This window comes from Crinia signifera, chromosome 2 (genome assembly GCF_055691185.1).
Source record: "Crinia signifera chromosome 2, ASM5569118v1, whole genome shotgun sequence".
NCBI lineage: Eukaryota > Metazoa > Chordata > Amphibia > Anura > Myobatrachidae > Crinia > Crinia signifera.
In genome coordinates, this window is record NC_139218.1 from 382,095,913 (window position 1) to 382,119,861 (window position 23,949).

Consider the following 23,949-nt stretch of genomic DNA (forward strand, 5'->3'; position numbering starts at 1 on the left):
GGAGGACCAGAGGCACCAGGAGGAATATAGCCACAAGGAGGACCAAAGACACCAGGAAGAGTGCAGCCCCGAGGAGGACCAGAGGCAACAGGAGGAATGTAGCCACAAGGAGAACCGAAGACACCAGGAAGAGTGCAGCCCTGAGGAGGACCAGAGGCACCAGGAGGAATGTAGCCACAAGGAGAACCAAAGCCACCAGGAAGAGTGCAGCACCCGAGGAGGACCAAAGGCACCAGGAGGAATGTAGCCACAAGGAGAACCGAAGACACCAGGAAGAGTGCAGCCCTGAGAAGGACCAGAGGCACCAGGAGGAATGTAGCCACAAGGAGAACCAAAGACACCAGGAAGAGTGCAGCCCAGAGGAGGACCAGAGGCACTAGAAGGAATACAGCTGCCAGGTACAATTCACACAGTTGTGAACAGAAAGATGCGGTTTGTAGCTGTTGCATACTTTATATTGCATAAAAGATTTCTCTTTATCATCCAGTTAAAGTGCAAATTCACATCACATACAGACACCAGAACAAAAAAAAGAAGAAAACAAAGAACTAAATAAGAGTCACCACACAGTATCCAATCATAAAGCAAATACCAAGAGGACCAGGAGGACCGAAGACACCAGGAAGAGTGCAGCCCCGAGGACCGAGCGGGACCAGAGGCACCAGGAGGAATGTAGACACAAGGAGGACCAAAGACACCAGGAAGAGTGCAGCCCTGAGGAGGACCAGAGGCACCAGGAGGAATGTAGCCACAAGGAGAACCAAAGATACCAGGAAGAGTGCAGCACCCGAGGAGGACCAAAGGCACCAGGAGGAATGTAGCCACAAGGAGAACCGAAGACACCAGGAAGAGTGCAGCCCTGAGGACCGAGGGGGACCAGAGGCACCAGGAGGAATGTAGACACAAGGAGAACCAAAGATACCAGGAAGAGTGCAGCCCTAAGGGGGACCAGAGGCACCAGGAGGAATGTAGCCACAAGGAGAACCAAAGATACCAGGAAGAGTGCAGCACCCGAGGAGGATCAAAGACACCAGGAGGAATGTAGCCACAAGGAGAACCGAAGACACCAGGAAGAGTGCAGCCCTGAGGAGGACCAGAGGCACCAGGAGGAATGTAGCCACAAGGAGGACCAAAGACTCCAGGAAGAGTGCAGCCCCGAGGAGGACCAGAGGCACCAGGAGGAATGTAGCCACAAGGAGAACCGAAGACACCAGGAAGAGTGCAGCCCTGAGGAGGACCAAAGGCACCAGGAGGAATGTAGCCACAAGGAGAACCGAAGACACCAGGAAGAGTGCAGCCCTGAGGAGGACCAGAGGCACCAGGAGGAATGTAGCCACAAGGAGAACCGAAGACACCAGGAAGAGTGCAGCCCCGAGGAGGACCAGAGGCACCAGGAGGAATGTAGCCACAAGGAGAACCAAAGATACCAGGAAGAGTGCAGCACCCGAGGAGGATCAAAGACACCAGGAGGAATGTAGCCACAAGGAGAACCGAAGACACCAGGAAGAGTGCAGCCCCGAGGAGGACCAGAGGCACCAGGAGGAATATAGCCACAAGGAGGACCAAAGACTCCAGGAAGAGTGCAGCCCCGAGGAGGACCAGAGGCACCAGGAGGAATGTAGCCACAAGGAGAACCGAAGACACCAGGAAGAGTGCAGCCCTGAGGAGGACCAAAGGCACCAGGAGGAATGTAGCCACAAGGAGAACCGAAGACACCAGGAAGAGTGCAGCCCTGAGGAGGACCAGAGGCACCAGGAGGAATGTAGCCACAAGGAGAACCGAAGACACCAGGAAGAGTGCAGCCCCGAGGAGGACCAGAGGCACCAGGAGGAATGTAGCCACAAGGAGAACCAAAGCCACCAGGAAGAGTGCAGCCCAGAGGAGGACCAGAGGCACTAGAAGGAATACAGCTGCCAGGTACAATTCACACAGTTGTGAACAGAAAGATGCGGTTTGTAGCTGTTGCATACTGTATATTGCATAAAAGATTTCTCTTTATCATCCAGTTAAAGTGCAAATTCACATCACATACAGACACCAGAACAAAAAAAAGAAGAACAAAGAACTAAATAAGTCACCACATCATAAAGCATAACCGAGGGATCAGGAAATGACACTGTATACAGGACCCTGCAGCACAGAACACCTGCAATGTGTTGGATGTATTACAGACAATAGGAATGATTCACAGCTGTATACTCAGAGCAGAGGCATCTGTGACCTCTTTCCATGATCTAAAATAAATGCATATATCTGCCTGTATTTCCAGTTGGAAACATATATGCCTCTGTCCTGGGGTATGGATCATTGGATAGACACTAGGACGACAAGCATTAGGTCGACACCACTAGGTCGACATGCAGGAATGTCGACATGACTGAAGGTCAACATGTGTTAGATCGACAGGGTCATTAGGTCGACACAATCATTAGGTCGACATGGAGAAGGTTGGCAGTCAAAAGGTCGACATCGACTTTTTTCCCCCTGAATGTCGTCACAGTCGACATGGACACTAAAGCGTAACACCACATCCCTTCGCATCGCTTGCTGCGCTTGCCATGCTTTGGGCACGGTGCCTGGCTGCGCTCGGCACACTATTTTATTCTCCCACCACGCCCTAGTGGATGGCAGGGTATGAAATCGCGCCTGTCGACACATGTCGGCTCTATAAAAAAAGTGAAAAAAAAACCCATGTCGGCCTTCCCCGTGTCGACCTAATGCTTGTAGACCTAGTGACCGTATCCCCTTCCACCCACTTGTGAAACAAGCCACCCTCACTATTGATGTGGGTGTGCATTCCTGGTGCAAGAGATAAGACGTCAGACAGATGCCCACTTCACATTTATCCGACGCACTGTGGTTCCGGATCATTGCAGTCAGGGATTCCAGGAACAGCCGCCAACACAGAAAACCGAAAAATAAATAAAATCCGGCAGAAATGTATCCCCTTAAAGACCGCACGTACTTTGCATAGTCAGAACACGTTGCAGATTTCCTCTATAAATTGCTTTCACCGGGAATATCATTTTTATTTTAGACCCACCCGTGTGTATTGTAGGCAAAATACAACTTTGTTTTCATCGCATATATACATAAATTACCGGTGGGAATGAGAAAAACAGAAGGAAAAAAATGCAGACAATGATGGATTTGGTTGTTATTTTTCTGCAGTTTATTGTTAACACATAAGGGGCCTAATTCAGACCCAAGGAACGCCCTCCCCCCGCATCTACTCGCTAGTATGTATCCCCTTGTATACAGCCAATAATCGGATGATTTCTCTCCCCTTCGGTAATAAAAGTCAGTGTAAGCTGACTTTTATTTCCGTCGTAGTACACCGAAGAGAGGACGGGCGCTGACATCATGCAATGTCGGCAGTAGGGTCTTGCCTAACGCTAATATGCAAATGCACAGATGTCCCCCACCATCGCAATGCCAGCCTGAATCAGGCAGATAGTATATTGCTAAATGTATTCTATGTGCGCTCCATGGGAAGACACTGAGTGACCTCCAGGTCAGTAACTCTAAGTCGCCAGACGCTGACATCTGTACTCCGTCAAAACAGAGATGACATGGTCCTTTCCACGCGTGAAAGGACCGCCAGCGACGCATCGCATGCAATCCTGCCGCTCGTGAAGGTCCCGGGTGGTTCAGGGGGGGATCAGATGGCCATACAACGCTGCGATACATTGCACTAGCGTATGGCCACCTTAACTCTGCCTTGGGGTACTGGATATAGAGATAGTGTTGTAATTACACTTCAATATTCATTTGCCAGCTATCCTGCCCTGGGTAACACCTACAAACGCAGATTATTCCTCGGATTTATTCCAGCATCCATTAGTGTTAATAAACGTCGTCCTTCAGTTACACTGATATACTGTAGTTATACACTGCAGGATACGGTGGAATAAATGAAATCGCATACGGCTTCCTAGCAGGTCCATCATTCGTCTGCAGCAAGTACAACCGTAAAAGAATAGGAACAGAAACCTATTACCTACTGCAGCCCACGGGTAAACCGTGACCTAGAAACAGCATCTGGAGCAGGGATCCTATCCAAAATGGAAGCTGGAAATAACAGTGATTACGTTCCGCAGCACTCGCAATTCATTATCCATTAAACATGGTTTAACGCATCCAGCATCTTGGACATAAATGGGAAGATTTATTGGAAGGCGATAAGGCGGACAGAGATACAGTACCGACCAATCAGCTTCTCGCTGCCATTTTTTCAAGCACAGCCTGTAATGTGACAGTTGATTGGCGGATACTTTATCAGCAGGAGGAAAGAGACCTATCGAGATGGGTGAAAAGGGCGGAGAGACAAGGTGAAGGAGGGGTACAGTGAGAATGGGCGGGTGGAAGGGAGAGAGTAGGAGATAGATTATACACTAATTTGTATTCCATTATGATCCCCAGTTAGTGCAAGTTGTCCATAACAGACTCCAGGCTGGGCACAGAAGGCGATGCAGAGTCTCATCTGGTTACCAGCACTGCACAGATAATAAGCTCTGCACCAGATTATGAAGATACTGGAAGTCTCATGAGTATTCCTTGGCCAATAGAAAACCACCTGGAACACGGGCATGTAAATATTGTCGCAAACCAAGACGATGGAGGGTATCCAATTAGCCATGGTAAGTTACCACGGGCAATTGTATCACTGCGGGCTAATCTATTCACCCTGATAAGCAGGCAAATCAAACTGCCCGAGAGCAGCGACCATGAAAACACATATGATTCACAGAAACTGTGTTTTTGCAAGAAAATTTACTTTTTGGGGCGTCCTAATAGGATTGAACGTAAAAAAAATACTGGGGAAGAATTGGGAAAAAATGTTATGCTAATTGGATCTATGTAAATATTTTTAATATTGCAGCTCAGTCGAAAGCTCAGTACCCTAACCGGTAATGTACTTCAATTAGACTTAAATAAAGCCACAAATAAATACAGCAAGAAAATAAACTCGTTCTTACCATTGTCAATGTGAACGGATGGTTTTCCAGTGCAGAGACGCTCGGACATTGCAGAATGATGTACTGAAAAATGCAAAAAACGCATTTACGTTTACGTAAAACTACATGTAAAAACTTAACTCACTACAACTGGAGATAATACAATTTAATTGACAGAGGCATTCAGGCCTACACTGGCTAACCTTCCCCTTCAGAATGCGATTCAAGCATCTTATACCACTTTTACACCAGAATGCCGGGTAGGACCCGGGAAATTGAACACAGGAAATTGCCAGGGCCTGCCCTGCCTCAGACCCCATTTACACTGCACTTCAATCCAGGTTATTCCTGGGTAATGCCCTTTTACACTGAAAACGGATCAGCCCTGCCTCTTCGCGGCCTTCTCCCCGCCAAATAACCCTGATAATGACCAATTACACCAACCTGAGCCGAGGATAAGCCCCATGTCCGACCCTGAACATTTGCCGGGTCAGATTCCCGGGGAACAGTACCCGTGTTATTTTTTTTTCAGCCCATTTACACCACGCCCCGCCCGGGACTGGAGAGGCAATATCCCGGGTCCAACCTCTGGTGTAAAAGGGGTATTACACTCACTTACATAGCATCCAACAATTCCTCTCCCATTTACATCTCTGACCTTATTTCCCTTTATACTCCCGTCCACATTCTTCGCAGCACAAATGCACACCGCCTCTCCTTCCTACTTATTACTCCCTCCCACTCCTGCCTCCAAGATTTTGGCCATTGTGCTCCCTACTTCTGTAATTCTATACCTCTCTACAAAACATCATAGAGGCTCCCAAGACCCACATCTTCATCACACCCAGCCATCTCTCAGCCCAGTCTGTCTGCCCCTCCTCTTCAGAGTGTCTCACGAGCAGGGCCCTCCCCAATCACGTGCTTTTCCTTCTCTTAAAATATACTATCATCTACTTCATACTCCTCACAACGGCACCTAATCCTCGGCATTGGCCACTATCAGTGTCATGTCCGCCTGCCATAATTACTGTAACAGGGTTAATAGTTTTTTTCGTGTTTTTTTTAACAGATAAACAGGGATCCAGTCCAGCTTTTGGTTGCAGCTCCGGAATCAAATCTGCCAAGCTGATGAGTTGCACCTGTAAGCTGGACTTTAAAATATTTTTTTTTTTTTTTTTGTAGTCTAATCCAAGGCTCCTGAAGTGGACTAGCTGCCCAGGCGATAGGCTGGGGCCATTAGAAAGCTGTACCGAACTTGTGAGAAGTTTGTAAACTGTGCAGGTGTGATTACTTGTATGCTGATTTGCTGTATCCCTGGGGATAACCTGATTGCTATGAAGATATAAAGACGCTGTTATACTTTTACCCGGTCCATGTGTTCCGTGTCACATTACATAAAAGCAGATCTTTAACTACAGTAATAGACTTGTTAAACAGAAACCTTCTCTCTTTGTACGTGCTCACCTGCCCGGGGCTTGCTTTGAAATTCTCTTTGATCATTCTGATTTCGATGACATCGGACAGATGATGTATCACTGCGGTGATGGTCACAGGCTTGCTGCTTCGGAAGTACCGGTACAATCGCTCGGCACAGTACAAGCACAGAGGTGCCGATATCCAAAGCCACGTCTAAGGGGAGAGAACAGATGGAGGAGAAACGGAGTACGTCTCATTGCTGTTGTATTATTTATCGATATATGGTGACACAACCGGTTTCCTACTGCCGCCTACACAGCGATATAAAGTCATCTATAGCCATGATTTATTAATGAGACCTCAGTATCGCCAGGAGCTTCATTTATGGCTTTAAAGAGCCGGTTCTTGGGAGTATTCGCATCAGCGGCCCCGCTAGCTAGTTCACATATGTGCGCTGAAACCGTAACTTTAGGATTTTGGGGGAAAAAAATACCAGTTTCGCCATCATGAGATATAGATAACAGAGGTTGCATGATGGAACGTCCGCAGGAGCAAAGCGACAAACTTTAAAACCAGTACGGATAACTCTGACACATAGGGCTTTATGCTACTCAATAAATATACCAGTTAGAGAGACATATAGTGTAGAGACACGGAGGGCCTGATTCAGACCAGTTTGTTTGGCTGCATATATATGCGTTGCGAAAAGGTCAGCGTCGCCCCAATCCAACGCCACCCCCCCACTTTAGCCCCTCGCTAGCATGCGTGGGTATGTGTATGACAACGCAAACCCTCGCATGCGGCTGAAGGGGAGAGAACTCATCTCCCCTTCGGCCGAATGTGAGAGGTTGTGTTGTCATACACATCCCCTCGTATGCTAGCGAGGGGCTACGGTGGGGGGGCGGCGTTGGATGGGGGTGATGCTGATTGGTTGGCCACCATCAAATTATTTCTCTCCCCTTCAGTAATAAAAGCTAGTCTAAACTGACTCAGGGGGCGGGCACTGATGTCATGTGACGTCAGCAGCCCGCCCCAGGCAGGCATCAACCCGCCTGCGCTCCCAGGGAAACACCCAGTATGGTCATGGAGACGCCCAGAGCACTCCCCTGCCGCCACCCCCCTCCATCCCCTCCTGAAGCAAACAGCTTGGCAAGTGTGTAACTCCACAGCAGATCGCTCTTGGGGTTTGCGCATGTGCGGGGCAAAGTTTGGACCCAAACGAGGGGGTCTGATTCGGGCCCCAAAGCACCAACTAATTCGCTCCTAACTTTCATTTTTCAAGCACAGCCTGTCGAGTGACAGTTAGCAGCAGATTGGCTGCTACTTTATTTTTGATATAATGGGGGGGGGGTGTTTCAGAGAGTATAGGGCATCATTTTAAAAAAACGTCCTCTACAGGTCCCCCTCCAGATTTGAAAGGCAGAGATGAATGGTACACTGGGCCTGATTTAGCTCGGATCACATGTAATAAACTGCATGGACCTTGATCGCAGAGCGGGTCCTGCGTACACACAGTACACAAACATCGGGCATCATTTCCAATTAGGTAACTGAGGACGTAATAAGGTAGTGGAAACTTTACTGGAGGGGGGCGCAAAATTTGTCGTTACGCCATTGGTAGTGCTGCTTGCTTTAACTAAGTGCTACTTGTTCTATGTGATTTTTGTTGCCTATTTTGCCTTTTGTAACCCTAGCACATAACCCCCCCCCCCGCACACACACTCACACACACACACACTGTATTTACAGCAAGTACAACATTTGTGCCAAACCAATCCAACACTTTCTTTCAGTGTCTATTGCATTCCATCAACGATCCAGATAAAAGATCGTTGCCGATTGGACGGCTGTAGTCCAGCAAACCTTTTACCCTAGATGCAATAACAGAATCCGACCCCTACCATGACCACAGATCGCCCCTTCATAAATCCGTAATGGGTTTTAACCCACAAGTGACCAATCATAAAGCTGCTTTTAACGTTCTAGTGTAGTCCGACAAATCAAAGCGGATATCGGTTTAACCCTTTGAGTGCCAAACGGAATTTGTCAAAATAGGCATGAAAATTGCCGCACGAACCTTTTTTTTTTTTTTCGTTAACCCTTTAAGTGCCATCGTAATATCCGTTAAAAAAAATGCCAGTGTCGCTCACAGCGACTGTTCATTTTTTTGGGTGCACAATTTAACTAAACTTCATTGAATTTACTGTATCTGTATTTATTTATGCTAAAAGAACAGTTGCTGTGAGTGGCGCTGGCGTACAGGATTTAGCGAATATTTTGAGGATCTCTCACAGCAGCGCTGGCACTCAAAGAGTTAATACAGATTCGACGAATTATGATCGACCTGTACTGTTTTATTTAAAAAAAAAACACGCGGCCTTCCTAGGCCTATGTAGCAGAATAAACCTATGGTTCTACAATAATTACGCTGTTATATTCCAAACACACATTCACATGACTGATGTGAACTAATGTGGTGTCCTCATGACTGGGAGGTCACGGACATTTCCGCACATGAGACATTATAGGACGGTAACGAGCGATTAGTGCCCCCGAATCTTTATACTTAGAACGTTCCAAGACAAATACTTTCCCTGTGTCAGTAATATTTCTGCCGTTACTAACGGCGCTCGGAATCCACCAAGACACCTCCAGATTGCAGCGCTACCACCTAATTACTGTGAGCGATGCAATGTAAACAACATGTTTATGCACGCCACCGGAGACCATTCCTCGCTGCGTTCAGATGAATATCCTGCTTCTCTTTACATTTCTGCTGCACCTGAATCCCCCAGTGATCCACCATATGTCACATAAAATGGCAAATTCTTTTTCAAATGGATAAAACCATGTGCACTGCAGGTGGGGCAGATGTAACTTGTGCAGAGAGAGAATTCGATTTAGATGGGGTTTTACGTAAAAGTGAGATCTACTGTATATTGCAGTGTAAAAATAAAGCTGTCAGTATTTTCCCTGCACAGAAACAAGATAACGCACCCAAATCTAAATCTCTCTGCACATGTTACATCTGCCCCATCTGCAGTGCATATGGAATTTGCCTTTGTGAATGAACCACAATAAGGGCCTATGACCGGGAATAGTAACTTGCACCAAGCACAGTGGTAGCGGGAGGCGCGATGAGTGAAATAAGCCCACAAGGGTACACGATTAAACTAATCTGGTTCAGATATGGTGAAAGACACAAAATGACAACTTGAGTGAACGATCTTCATGTAAACCATTTTTTGACCTTTGCTTCTGCCTATCTTTTCTATTTTGACACGGTCGACTGTATGCATGTTGACTGTTTGGGGTCAACCGATTGACTATTTTGTCTTCTTACTGTAGATCGATGGAACCGCACCCCGGAAGCTACAGCTGCAATAATCAGACATCTGCAGACGCATATGTAACACCATACAAGTTCGCCAGAGATCCGAGAAGAATCGGACATTTTTTAAAGTGGGCATTATTACGTTCCAAAAAAGAGAAAAGACGCGGATCGACAAATCCACGTATTTCTAGGTGGAAATAGATGCTAATTCGACAATTTAGCGGCCATTTCTGCCAATGCAGAGTTGGCTTTTCAAAGAGCCGAGTTGGCAGCGGAGAGTCCCTGAGGAAAACTCCCGGAGATTGAAAAGGTCCTGGCCGGTATTTTTTAACTACTGGAAAAAAATCGGCCAGAATTGAATAGGTATGCGGTCATCCACTATTGGTAGACAGGCAGAAGGTCAGCACAGTGAAAAAGTCGACATGCATAAAATTGACATTATTTTTTCCACCGACTTGTACATACTTTACCATCCCATTGGACATAGAGGCAGCGTGCCCGAAGCATGTTGAGCGTAGCTAGCCACGTGAGGGGACACGGCACAGTAATACATTGTCCATGCCACCCTATGCTGACTCTGCCACCAACAAAAAAAAACAACTCATTGACATTTACCCATGTTGACCGTTTGCGCATGTCGATAATTGTTTAAAAATCACTTTGGGGGGGGGGGGGGGGTCACATCTGTTGTGGTCGCATCTGATAGGGCGATGACAGGCAAGTGGATAAATCATTTTTTTATATTCACCATACCATAACTATTACCACTTTCAGATCGCAAATGCAGGGTCGCACCGGGACTTTGAAACGGTTCAGTCCCGGTGCGACCCTGCATGTGCGGTCTGTTCACACCGCCTCTGCGAACCAGCGTCATCGGGGGGCAGGGGGAGTAGGCAGCACTTAGAGCTGGCGCTGCTCCAAGCTCTGCCTCCTCTGTAGTGAGAACAGGAAACGGGTCGTTTAAGCCGTTCACACTGCACAGCAACGCGGCAAGGAACCGGTAAGAACTCTGCTATTTACCCGGTTCAGATCGCCGTGTTGCTACCGGTTAACTGTAACCGGTAACCCCTATCACATCGCACTAATTACAGAGTCGAACCGGCAAGAAACCAGCTTGTACCCGGTAATTAGCTCCGATGTGAAAGGGGTATAACAGCATAGGCGAATCTAGAATTATAGTAATGGGTGGTCCCAGATCAGACATAACAGCAGGGGGACCTTTGCGCGGCGTAGCTGCGCAGCAAAAAGGGGGCGTGGCCTCATGGAAAGGAAGCGTGTCATCACAAAAAGTGGTGTGGTATTATACTTTAGACCATACACAGTAATGCCCATTACACATTTTAGCAAACTCCGTAATACCCATTACACATAAAGCCACAAGTTTTAATGCCAATTACACATAAGGCCACACGCCATAATGCCCATTACACATTGTGCCACACATCATGATGCCCATTACATACTATATAACAAACCGTAATGCCCATTACATATTTGCCACATAAGTGCTGCTTACCTACGTGCTCATTGCTAGGGGGTTCTTGCTTAATGGCACCATAGTACCCATTACACATGATGCCGCACACCATAGTACCCATTACACATGATGCCGCACACCATAGTACCCATTACACATGATGCCGCACACAATAGTACCCATTACACATGATGCTGCGCACCATAGTACCCATTACACATGATGCTGCCCACATAATGTCCCTTACACATGATGCTGCACACATAATGCCGCTTACACATGATGCTGCACACTGTAATGCCCCTTACACATTAAGCCACACATTATGCGTAATGCCCCCACATACCGCCACTTGTAGCGTCCCTTAAGCAATGCCCCCAAAAGTGCCACTTACTGTAAATTTCTATATGAGCCTTCGCTGCTGCTGCAGGGAGTGATGGAGAGCGGTGCAGCTGCTTCTATGGGGAGAGGAGCAGAGCGCAGCGCAGAGCACGCTCCCACTCCCCTCCTGGTGTCCCCTCTAGACGAGTGGACATTTGAAATATTGTGCGCGCTGTTATTGTGCGTGACGTCGGGGGAGCACGCCGGGCGCCGGCACCACATGATTAAAGGGGGGGCGGGCTGAGGTGAAAGCGGGGAGAAGAATTGGAGCGGAAGCTGCAGGGGTGACAGTCATTGACAGCTGGGCAGAGAGCAGGGGGCTGCCCGGCTGTATTCAGAGCACTGCAGGTCACGGCTGTTTGAAATAATACCCCTTTCACAACAGAAAATGCAGGTATTTACCTGGGAATATGGTCCCAGGATCATGCAGGGACATTCCCAGGCTGACCCCTTATACACCAGCATAGTCCCTGCATTTTCTGGTGTGAGGGGGAGAGACAACCACTCCCCTCTCCCTACCCCCCTCTAACCAACCAGCTTTATCTTCGGAACCAACTGACCTATTTACATGAGACCAGTATCATATTGAAGAACTTTTGAGTTGGCTTCGAATGATTTTGGTCCAGTGAAACTGGGCTGTTTGGTTCCAGAGAAATCTGCCCTCAAAGAACATAAACAGTCATGAAATTACATTTATGAAATGGAAAAAAAAACGGTTTAACCTCAATATACCTGGAACCAATTAACCCATATGGATCCAGCCTGGTATCAGATTGAAGGCCCGGCGATTTGGGTTCGACTGAGATCAACCTCGTGCTTCAGTGATGCCGAAGGGGGAACTGGCAGCCGTTGAACTGGGTGGGGGTTGGAATTAGCGGGTCCAATGTTATCCTATAGGGAAAACATTCCAGGTTTGCCTGGCGGTATCTCCGGTTCCCAGGGGGCTAGAGACACGGGGCTGGGCTAGTTGGAAAGCCCATCCCTCATCTACAAAATGGGCTAATGGGTGGTCCTGTGCACCCCCGGACCACCCCCTAGATTCGCCTATGTATAACAGATCTACTATCTCTTGACTTGCAGTTTGGTAGGTCACCCCTATCGCCACCCTTCCTGCAGCTAAGTTCCCTTCTGGCAAAAGCAGCGGCTCTGTCTAATGAGCGTAGGCTGACAAACAAGCACCATCAGAAGGCCGCCGAGGGGATATCTATTAAAACTTCATTTTAAGGACGACTTGGCCTTTAACGATAGGGAAGTAGGAATGCATAAATTTAAATGGAAAAAGATTAATTTGCACGATACTGAATCATGTAATGTCATCAAAGTAAACAACACGAATGGTTTGCCGGCACCAGACTGATTTAATGCCTTTTACGGTTCCAGTTTTTTGAATCACACGTTTCATTAGAATCAATCATTTCAGCCCAAATTCATTTAACAGTCATCAGCAGGAAGCCAAAAAAGTATGCAAGGAATATGGTGTTTTAGCTCCCCTTTAATACGTTGCTTTCCCATGAAGAGGATTTAACCCTTTTCAAGTCCAACGTCTAGTCAGGCTCAGCAACCCTAGCGCTAGTAGCAGATCCAATGGTGAGACGCTTTAAAATAACAACATTAAAAATCGTTCAACATTCAATGTAGGCCATTTTTGAATAAAAAATAAATAAATTACAATTAATTCAAACATTTAAAACCAGAATTTTTTGAATTGCAAAAAAAAAAAAATTGGACTGTAAAGAGTTAAAGACGACAATTTAGACATTTTGGTGAGGGCACGTGGTGGAAATACAGTAAATAAAATAATAAAACGAACACATTCTTGGTGACAGAGCAACTAGGGGCGATTTGTGACCAATGTTTATAATACAATTCTGGAAAAATAGGTTTAAAAAAAAAAGGAGGGTTCTTTACAGTACAAGCAGTAAATAAATGATTCCAAAAAGAAAAAAAGAGAGAGCTACTACTGCCCACCACCATAGCGGCATTGGCATTATTACCTGGGGGCACTGCGGATTTCTCCATGGTTTGCCTTTTTGTACATTTTGAAAAGTGAGAATAACCCATTTCTTTATCTAAAATGCCACTAAAAGGGGTTATTGCCGCCTCATACCTGGTCCTTTGGATGTGAAATTTGTAAGTTTTGCGGTGTAATATCATATCAAATACATTTTAAAAACCCTGCAAAGTACTAACACAGAATTACAATAAAATACAACGCTAGTATATTATTTAACATTCAGGGCCCATAAATGGCGCCCGCAGGCCCCCGGCCGAACGCCCGTGCCACGCCCCCACCACCGAATCCCTGCGGTACCATGCCAGGGAATATACGTGAACACATCCCCTCACATGCGGGGATTCCTCTCCCCTTCGGGAATTAAAGTTAGTATAAACTGACTTCTATTTCCGCCGGAGTTCGCCGAAAAGGGGGCAGGCGCCACCCGCCCTGAACAGGCATCGGACATCCTGCGTTCCCAGGGCAACACTCAGTGTTTTCATGGGTATGCCAATAAAACTCTGGGCGTCCCCCTGCTCTGGCATGGTGCCCGCCTCTGGCCCTCACTCCCACCAGCAGCGAACGGCCCGGCAAGGGTATAACTTGCCGAAGCCATTTCCACATGCGCATGTAATGTCTCTCAGCTATTTTGGTGTCACCCCTTGACGGGTGAGACATGGGTACGGTATGCACCAATGGGCAGATCCAGTGTGGTGAGGGGGGGGGGGGGGAATTGTGGTGATCTAGCATTGTGTGGCTGGGATCACTATCCCCTGCGGTTTGTATCGCCTGTATGGCAGATTTACCAGAGTCAAAGATCTGACATTGATTATGCGGTCTGCTACAGTCAAGATTTATTGAGTGCCGAGCTGCAGATGAACCTGGGTGCTCAGATACCCCCTGGCAGTGACTACTGTGCCGCGAGTCAGAATTTATTGGTAGACCGCCCCCCCCCCTTAAATAAATAGTGTAGATTGTCCCCTGCCTGCACCCCCGTTGTGATTGCACTGATTGCAACTAATCCTATCAATTAAATAAAATAACTATTGCCAATTACATCATTTTACTAACCATATTAATACCGTTTTACATGTATAAAATAAATAAAAATCTACAGTAAGCAGCAAACGACTATTATGGAATTAAGACATGATCCCTATTCCTGGAAAAAGGGGAGAATTGGTTAAGGTGAAATATTAATCCGTTCACCAATTTAAGCTTATTTTTCATTAATAACGTTGCTGGTCTCCACAACCTCTATGATCCAAACATTATTCTAACGTCGTCGAGATGTGGTCTAAATACCAAGTACTTCTTAAGCTGCTTGTAGGTCATCACAGTAACATTGCTCCTGCTGGGATAAGCCACCTGTTTGACAAACTGCCCCCCCCGCGCCCTGAAACGCGCAGTGTGACATCTCGAAGTGGCGCATTCAAATGAGAAAAGTTCTTGAAAGAGTTCATTTGCCATTATCGGAAGGCACATCTTCTGATTTCAGCTTCCAAATTAACCGGCTGACCTGGGAGGCTGGACGCCGGCTCAGACTAATGTATTTCTCAGAGATCAAGGAATGCACAATGAGTCGCACTGGACAGAATTATTTAGCAGAACTCTATGCGTACCACCATGATAAAACACGTTGTTTAAATGGAAAAATACAGGTACTGTAAAAGCAGAGCTTAGATTCCTTTCCAGAAATTCAGTAAATTGCAGGTACACAGAATGGCGTATTGCACGTGATACGGTCACTTGGTTGACCCTATGACTGTCGACATACTGTATATTAGGTTGACAGGGATTAGGTGGATGTCTGAAATAAGTCGACATGGTTAAGGTCGACACAAGAATTAGGTCGACAGTGGGAAGATCGACGGTCAAAATAGTCGACATGAGTTTTTCAAGTTTTCTCATGTTGTTATAACTATTGCGGATATTATAGCACCATCGGGTGTATAAACGAAAGGTTCCCATACATCCGCGGGCGCGATCTCCCGATCCGACGGCACCACCGTTTCGCCAACCGTATTCACTGATCACTGGCCAGCAGTGATGGAGGATCGAGGGATGAGGATTTTTACACAAGTTTAATCACTCCAATCCCCCAACAGAGTGGGGTGTGGATTATTAGAGAGACAAGTCAATAGGTCGACCCCAAAAGGTCAACATGCAAATCGGTCGACAGGGTCAAAATGCCGACAGTGTCAAAAGGATCGACATGGGAAATGTCTGTAGGGTGAAAAGGATGACATGAGGTTTTTAACATTTTTGGTGTCAATATTGTCAATTGTCGACATGCACCCCCAACTAGTGTAACGCGTACCCTTGCATAACTCGCTTTTCTCGCCATGATTCTGGCTCGACACATTATTGTATTCTCTCTCCCGCCGACATGGATGAAGTAAGAACAAGCCGTTCAAAAAAAAAAATGTAGACCTTATAATGATAGCGATTCAATGCCGTCGGCAAGGGGGTTTGTACGGCGAGGATGGCTTTTTCTCGCCGAAAAGAAGCCATCCTTGCCATCAACCCCCCTCGCCGTATTCAATGTTTGGCCGTGAGAGGATCCCCTTAAACAGCGAGGTTAGTTGCAAATGCATCGAGTCTGCCGCATTTTGTGGCGAGCCGCGCCATTTTAATAGCCAAACTCACCGTTTACACTTAGTCTCCGGGAAAAGAGGAGGAGGCAAACAGGGAGTGGCGAAGATTCATAGAATACCCTGACGGCGAGCTATCGGCACTTCTATATGCCGGTAGCTCGCCATCAGTGCATTGAATACCGGTCTATGTGTCTACCTTTTCATGTCGACCGTTTGAACCTGTCGATTTACTGCATGTCGACCTACTGACCCCCTTGACCTATTGCATGTTGACCTTTTGGACTAAACCTATTGACTGTCTATCTAGTCACCGTAGAACTATCAACCGGAACCAACGGAGTAGTTGGAGATAAAGTGGAGCATCAGCCAATCAGCTCCTGACATTTTTCAAACACAGCCACTTTTTTTGCTGGTAATTGCCCCAACCGCTGCCTAAATTTACACCATTATTATTATTATCCCAGGGCTGGTATTTATCCCCTGTGAATATACTATTACATTTATATAATCCATGTTTTGCTAGCTTTATGCTACCCACTGACAACGCTTACATACCTCTGGGAAATGGGGGTGGAACACGGGCTCCTTGGTGCATATCCTCAGTGTACTGTTAATTAAAAGTTCCTCGTGAGATCTTCCTGGGGCGGCTTTTGGTGTATTCTGCAAATATGCTTCTCCATTAACCCAAGTGAGTGGAACGGAATCGTTCTCGGTCCCGTTTAGCTGCAGGCATCCGGGGGGATGTTCTTCTACATTAGCCTGGTATTTTAGCAGACCTCTAGAAGAGAAATGAAGAGGGATGAGCGCTGAAGTGGCCGCTGAGATGCGCTGGAGAGGGCTTGTACTGTTCCTGGCTACTTGGGTGATTATAGAGCAAGTGCTCGGGGTTTACCTGCCCTCACAACGGGTCACTGTGCGCCTGTTACATCGCTCATCCCATCTCATCGTAGTGTAACATAGAAAATGTTCTAAGCAGTGATTAGATTTAGGGCTATACAGTATGTAATAGCATCCGGGTCGCTGGAGGGGATGTTGTGCACACCATCTCCTAACATGATACCGCCCCCTGCCCGCACACCACCTCTGCCTGCACACTGCCCCCTGCCTGCATACCGCCCCCTGCCTGCACACCGCCCCCTGCCTGCACACCGCCTACTACCTACACACCGCCTCCTACCTGCACACCGCCCCCTGCCTGCACACCGCCCCCTGCCTGCACACCGCCCCCTGCCTGCACACCGCCCCCTGCCTGCACACCGCCCCCTGCCTGCACACCGCCCCCTGCCTGCACACCGCCTACTACCTGCACACCACCTACTACCTGCACACCACCTACTACCTGCACACCACCTACTACCTGCACACCACCTACTACCTGCACACCACCTCCTAACATAATATCACCCCCTGGAGTGGACAATATAGGTTTACCATGCAGTAAATGCAATCACCTAGATAAATCTAATCTTTAAACGTACACCAACATTTTATTTGAAAAGTAAATCATGCTATTGATGTTTTATGTCATAGATTTTATTTTAAATAGTGTTCTTTGTTTTTGCATGGAGAAATCCCTTAATGAACTGCTCCATTAACCCCTCATATAGGAAGTTGTCAGGATTCTGGGGGTCACCAGCCCGACAGTCGCAATCCCGGCAGCGGCATCTCAATGGTTAATATCCTGATGTCAAGTATTAGGGTTAGGCTGCGGGAGGAGGGTTAGTGTTATGCTGCGGGAGGGTTAGTGTAAGGCTGCAGGAGGTGAGGTTAGCGTTAGGCTGTGGGAGGGGTTAGCGTTAGGCTGAGGGAGGGAGAAGTTAGCATTAGACTGCGGGAGGGGTGGGTTACAGTTAGCCTGTGGGGGGAGGAATAGCATTAGGCTGCAGGAGGAGTGGTGGGTTAGATTTAGGCTGTGGGAGGGAGGGATTAGCATTAGCCTTAGGCTGCGGGGGGTGGGTTAGTGTTATGCCGCGGGGGGAGGGTTAGCGTTAGGCTGCGGGGGGGGGTGGTTTAGGGTTATGCTGCGGGGGGTGGGTTAGTGTTATGCTGCGGGGGGAGGGTTAGCGTTAGGCTGTGGGGGGAGGGGTTAGCGTTAGGCTGCAGGGGGAGGAGTTAATGTTAGCATTAGGCTGCGGGGGGTGGGTTAGCGTTAGGCTGCAGGAGGGTTAGCGTAAGGCTGCAGGAGATGAGGGGTTAGTGTTAGCATTAGGCTGCGGGAGGGTTAGTGTTAGGCTGCAGGAGGGTTAGTGTTAGGCTGCAGGAGGGAGGGGTTAGTGTTATGGTGTGTACACACGGTCAGATGTGCCTTAAGATCCTATCCACGATCCGATCAGATAGGATAGTGGATAGGATCTTAAGGCACATCCGATTTGCATCCAATCTTGACTATATAGTGCAGATCTGCACTATATAGACAAGGCAGCAAAGACTTTCTGGCTTCGATACGTGAACGCGCATCGGGATCTGATCGGGATCGCAAGGGTTAAAACCCTTTCGATCTGCATCCGATTCCGATGCGATGTTGACTATATCGTCAACATCGGAAAGGAAATCGGACCGTGTGTACACACTATTAGGCTGCGGGAGATGGTTAGTGTTAGGCGGCGTGGGATGGTTAGTGTTAGGCGGCGGGAGGGTTAGTTTAAGGCTGGAGGAGGGTTAGTGTTAGGCTGCAGAAGGTGGGGTTAGTGTTAGGCTGCAGGGGAGGGTTAGTGTTAAGCTGCGGGGGAGGGTTAGTGTTAAGCTGCGGGGGAGGGTTAGCGTTAGGCTGGGTTATGGTCACACTGCGAGAGGTTAGGTTAGGGTTGATCTGCAGAAGGGGACAGCTAGGGTTAGGCTGCGGGTGAGGATGGTTAGGGTTAGGCTGCAGAAGGGTTACAGTTAGGGTTACGCTGCAGAGTTAGGGATAGTTATAATACTCACCAAAATGCGTTGGTATTTTGACTGTCGGGGTGCTGCTGCCGGCATTGTGACCACCAGGATGGTCACTGCCGGGATATTGTACCCAACCCCCTCATCCACCTAGAACGGGTTGTGCACCTTTTTAAAATATTTAAAAGAATTGTAGGAAATAGGACTGGGCCCTGACTCAAGCTGCCCACACAAGTTGCAATGCACCCTGTGAGTTTTGGCCTAGATCACATAGCATCCATTACAGAGAACCGTGCATTTTGAACTAGACGCAATGCAATCTAGTCCAAAAAGTAAAGGCAGCGTGTACTGTTTGTGCTCTGCGATGTGATGTCCGGGCATCGCAAGCCCAAAACACACCATGTGTGGGCACCAGACTGTTCCATTACAGAAGCCTAGGGAAGTGGGAACAGTTATAATGATGTCACTATGTCACTGATTTATCATTATGCAGAGATACAGTCTATTGTCTGTTGCTGCTTTTATATCATCGCCATTTATCCAGAATGCAGCAATATTAGTGCCAGCTGCATTAGCCGAATGTAAAGGTTACCACACGTATGATGCTTACATCTTATTCAGTATATCCTGCAAGGAGATCAGAACTGCAATAACTAAAAAAATTTAGGGAGATATGTACCAAGCAACGGAGGGTCATGAGGTGGAAAGGGATAAACTACCAGCCAATCCGCTCCTAACTGCCATGTCACAAGCTGTGTTTGAATAATGACATTGGAAGCTGATGGATTGGTCCTTTATCTCAGTCCACGTTATCGCTCTCAGAGGCTTAGTACGTCTGCCCTAAGGGAGAGTCGTCCATTAGTTAATTTATCACTGTGCTTAACAAACGTCTCACGACATCTTCAAGTCGTTCATTATTCATGCCGGTCCCTTAAAGCTACGGCGCGCATCAGATTGTAAATGAATTCAGAATCTCCGAGCAGACGTCTCCTCTGGGAGCAGGCTCAGGTACTGTACTGCACGGAACATCTTAATCCTCCGCTATAACTCGGCAGTTGCTTTTTAAAACGGATTGATTTTTATTTTCCAGGGCTCACATTCGAATCGCGGCCCTTAAATTGGTGTTTTGAAATATTTGCATGTATTTAAAAAAAAAAAAAAAAAACTCCCACTCAGAGACTGATTCAGCCCTGCTCGCTAGGCTGCATATATCTGGAGCCCCGCAGCCCCGGCGCATGCACGCTCCCCCTGACGCCCAAATCCCCTCGCTACGCTGCAAGCGGAGGTGTACAATTACACATCCGCTTGCATGCCATTGGATTAGTTTTCCGCTGTCCGTACCTGTAGCCAAAAAAGTAGCCCAGGACTAACTCTTCGGATGCACGTTGTTGTACGAATTGGGGGTGGGTGCTGACGTCATGTGATGTCACCTGCTCGCTGCAAGCAGGCCAGGCAACACCTGCGTTCCATGGGACGCACCATTTTTGTGAACACGCCCATGAAACGTCAGGTGTCCACCCTGGTATGGCCCCCTGGTCGCCAATCACTATGCAGGGTGCGGCGGCTGAAGGCGCTCACTGCGGGGGTCTGCACATGCGCAGTCTCCCATCATCGGAGACGGGGCTGAATCAGCCCCTCAGTAGGTGACTGTAGGGCATTTGCAGACTGGGGCTCTTGATCCGCCTGGGCACCGTACTTGGCATGAGAAGGGGTGGCGTCAAAAAGCGTGAGGGTGCATGCAACGAATCAAAGGCTTCTGTGTCTATGGGAGGTCAAGCAGACGACCAGCTCAAGTATCTCCATTTCCAGGGTTTCCGTATACGGGAAGTCAAGCAGAACTCCAGGACTCCGCTGTGCTCGACCAGCCATTGGGGGAGATGCACTCATGTAGTAAAACCCCATTATTAGGGTTTTTACCGCATTTTGGGATGCGCTAAAGCGCCACCGCCGGGTTATCGCGATCACCACCAATAGGCTTCTTTTCGTGACCCACCGCCACCCCGCACTGACCCCTGTGGTAAAAGCGATTCATAAAAAAAGTTATATATGTCATCATACCAATGTCCGATGTTTGGGAATCTGATGCGTATTTGTGACGGGCCGTTCAGTGGAGGGGTCCGGGGGTGGCCGTCGGCAGAATGGTTCGCCCTTTTATTTGTGATGGCAGGAGAAATCATTCGATGCTCGGCAACCACCAAATGATTTTTACAGCAGCGGAGGCACCCGATGAGACGTGTTTTTGTTACACCTCACCTCGCATGTTACCGAGGGGGATTGGTGGTGGTGGATGGGCGGCGTCTCATGCGCTCGGTAAGCTGCGATGTTCATAGCTTATTGAGTCAACCTGAATCGGGCCAATTACAATGTATCATTGAGCCAGTTGACATGCCTTCAAGCCAGTTTACACATATTTATTTATTTATTAGCAGTTTCTTATATAGCGCATACATATTCCGCAGCGCTTTACAGGGTATAGTTGAACATTCACATCAGTCCCTGCCCCAGTGGAGCTTACAATCTATATTCCCTACCACATATACATGCACACAGACAGTCTAGGGTTAATTTATTTGTTGGAAGCCAATTAGCCTACCAGTATATTTTTGGATTGTGGGAGGAAACCGGAGTACCCGGAGGAAACCCACGCAAGTACGGGGAGAATATACAAACTCCGCACAGTTAGGGCCATGATGGGAATCGAACCCATGACCTCAGTGCTGTGAGGCAGTAATGCTAACCATTACACCATCCGTACTGCCCTTACATATGCGACGTTGTCGAATTCAGGTAGTGTACCGCCATGATGCCTGTCCGGTTTACGCCATCCATGATTCACCAGTCAGTATTCAATCACGGAGCATTTTCCGCAGCCTTTTTTTTTAAAGGTTGAATAGGCATGGGCGAAAACGGGCACAAATTCGACAAGACGCGTGTATTTGTGGCAAATTCGCCAATCCTTGTAGTTTTTGTTAAGCATCGAGATGGAAAACTTGTGCACAGACTGAATAACCCTCTTAGTAGTCGTTCTGTAACTTTACCGCTCTCCTCCCTCTATGGCAATAGCCAATGAAACCATTGAAGCAAAACAATTTAATCAATATTTTCTTTAAAAAAACTCTTTCCAAAGAAATAGTCAGCAACAGCTATTTTCTGCAGAGATGGACATATATATATATCATCATTTTTATGCATAAAAAGTTTTTTTTACACAATAAAAATAAACACATTGGGGGAAATTTACTAAAGAAAATTTGTAAAAAAATAGGTGTATTTGTATCCAGAAATACACTTATTTTTGACATTTACTATCCCGAAAATACGGCAATTCGTATTCGTCTTGATGTGCTATCAATACGAATTGCCGTATTTTCGGGATAGTAAATGTCAAAAATAAGTGTATTTCTGGATACAAATACACCTATTTTTTTACAAATTTCCTTTAGTAAATTTCCCCCAAAATCTCTGAGTCGGAGAGTCGGCCTCGCAGTTGAATGCATATTATTCATCCCAGCAACACACAGCCTTTATTATATATTAATGCCAAATCTTGGCTTTACCTGCACTTCCAATAATAAAAGTACTCTGCAGGAGTGTAGTAATAGCACCGATTATTTTGTTTTGTACCAAATTTTAATAAAAAAAACTTACCCGGAAGCGTGGACCAGAAGCAGCACATAGAATATAAAGAACAGGTTGTGAGCGTTCAAAAAGATATCAAAATTGGAAGCCCTGTTACAAACAGAACAGAAATAAGATGTTACAATGACAGAGCAAACTAATAATATAATTCACAAATCCAACAAATTATCGGCGTGACATTTTTCCCACAAGTTTTTATTTTTTATTCACTGAAATTATGGGCGAGATTTAATGGGATGCGATTTTTCATAAGGTTCTCAAATCGCATCTTATCGCATTTTTTTCAAAATCGCATTTTTTTTTTTTAGAATTCAACTATTTAATGAGATGCAAATTTGTGACAAAAAAAATGCGATATGGTCATTAAGTCTAATCTTAGTCTTAATGTAAATGTGCGAATTTTAGTCATGAAAATGTGCGAATTTGAGGACATGTGCTATTTGGGAGACATGGCAATGTGTGTTTTTGTGTAAAAAAAAATAAAAAATTAGAAAAAATGGTGTGGGGGCCCCCCTCCTGAGCGTAACCGGCCACGGGCTCATTGAGCCGGACCTGGTTCCAAAAATAGAAGTCACAAAAAGCGTATGGTCCCCCGTATATTTCTAAAACCAACCACAGACTCTTGGACCAGTCCAGTTTCCAAAAATAAGGGGGACAAAAAAAACTGGTGGTGTTCTATTTGCAGCTGGACTACAAGTCCAAGGGGGCCCATTAATGCCCCGCATGCTGGGACTTGTGGTTCACCAAGTCCCAGCATGCGGGGGAGGCCTGCTGGGACTTGTAGTTCACCTGTAAAAAGCAATGTTTTTAATTTTATGCCTATCAGCCCAGCGTCAACCGGCCGGGGACACCGGGGACAGCCACGGGCTTCAGCTCTGGACGGGTGAAGCATTGGTTCTGTCAAATTCGCCTGTTAGAACCTGGTCTATTATTTTTTTTGCGATTTTTTTGTTATTCTTCGAAAATGGCCCAATATTGCTCCATGATTGCTCCATGTGTAGGCGCCATAGTCATAGCGATGAGTGACCACCCACGTCACTAACCGGCTGGCGATTAATATCCAGCATGCACGCCTTCTCCGTATCCATATTTTCCCAATATAGCATTAAACCTCCCCTTCATTATAGCAGAGGTGGCCAAACTGGTCCTCGAGATCTACCAACGGGTCGTGTTTTACAGACCACCTAGCTGGTGCATCAAATTCACTGTTATTTTTCGACAATCCGCAGCCGTTTTTGCCGATCCGCAAAATTTCCGACACTCGATAGCCAGAACACTGAATT

At 46.9% G+C, this 23,949-nt stretch overlaps 1 protein-coding gene across 1 annotated transcript in view; it reads right to left on the reverse strand.

Moving 5' to 3' along the window:
* The window catches only part of NOX4 (NADPH oxidase 4), a 193,541-nt gene that overhangs the window by 118,439 nt on the left and 51,153 nt on the right, over positions 1-23,949 (reverse strand). Inside the window, exons 8-11 of the mRNA XM_083170172.1 lie at positions 22,676-22,756; positions 16,712-16,934; positions 6,423-6,587; positions 4,980-5,042 (exon numbers count right to left, since the gene is read on the reverse strand). Coding sequence (XP_083026298.1) covers positions 4,980-5,042; positions 6,423-6,587; positions 16,712-16,934; positions 22,676-22,756 — 532 coding nt within the window. The remainder of the gene's footprint in view (positions 1-4,979; positions 5,043-6,422; positions 6,588-16,711; positions 16,935-22,675; positions 22,757-23,949) is intronic.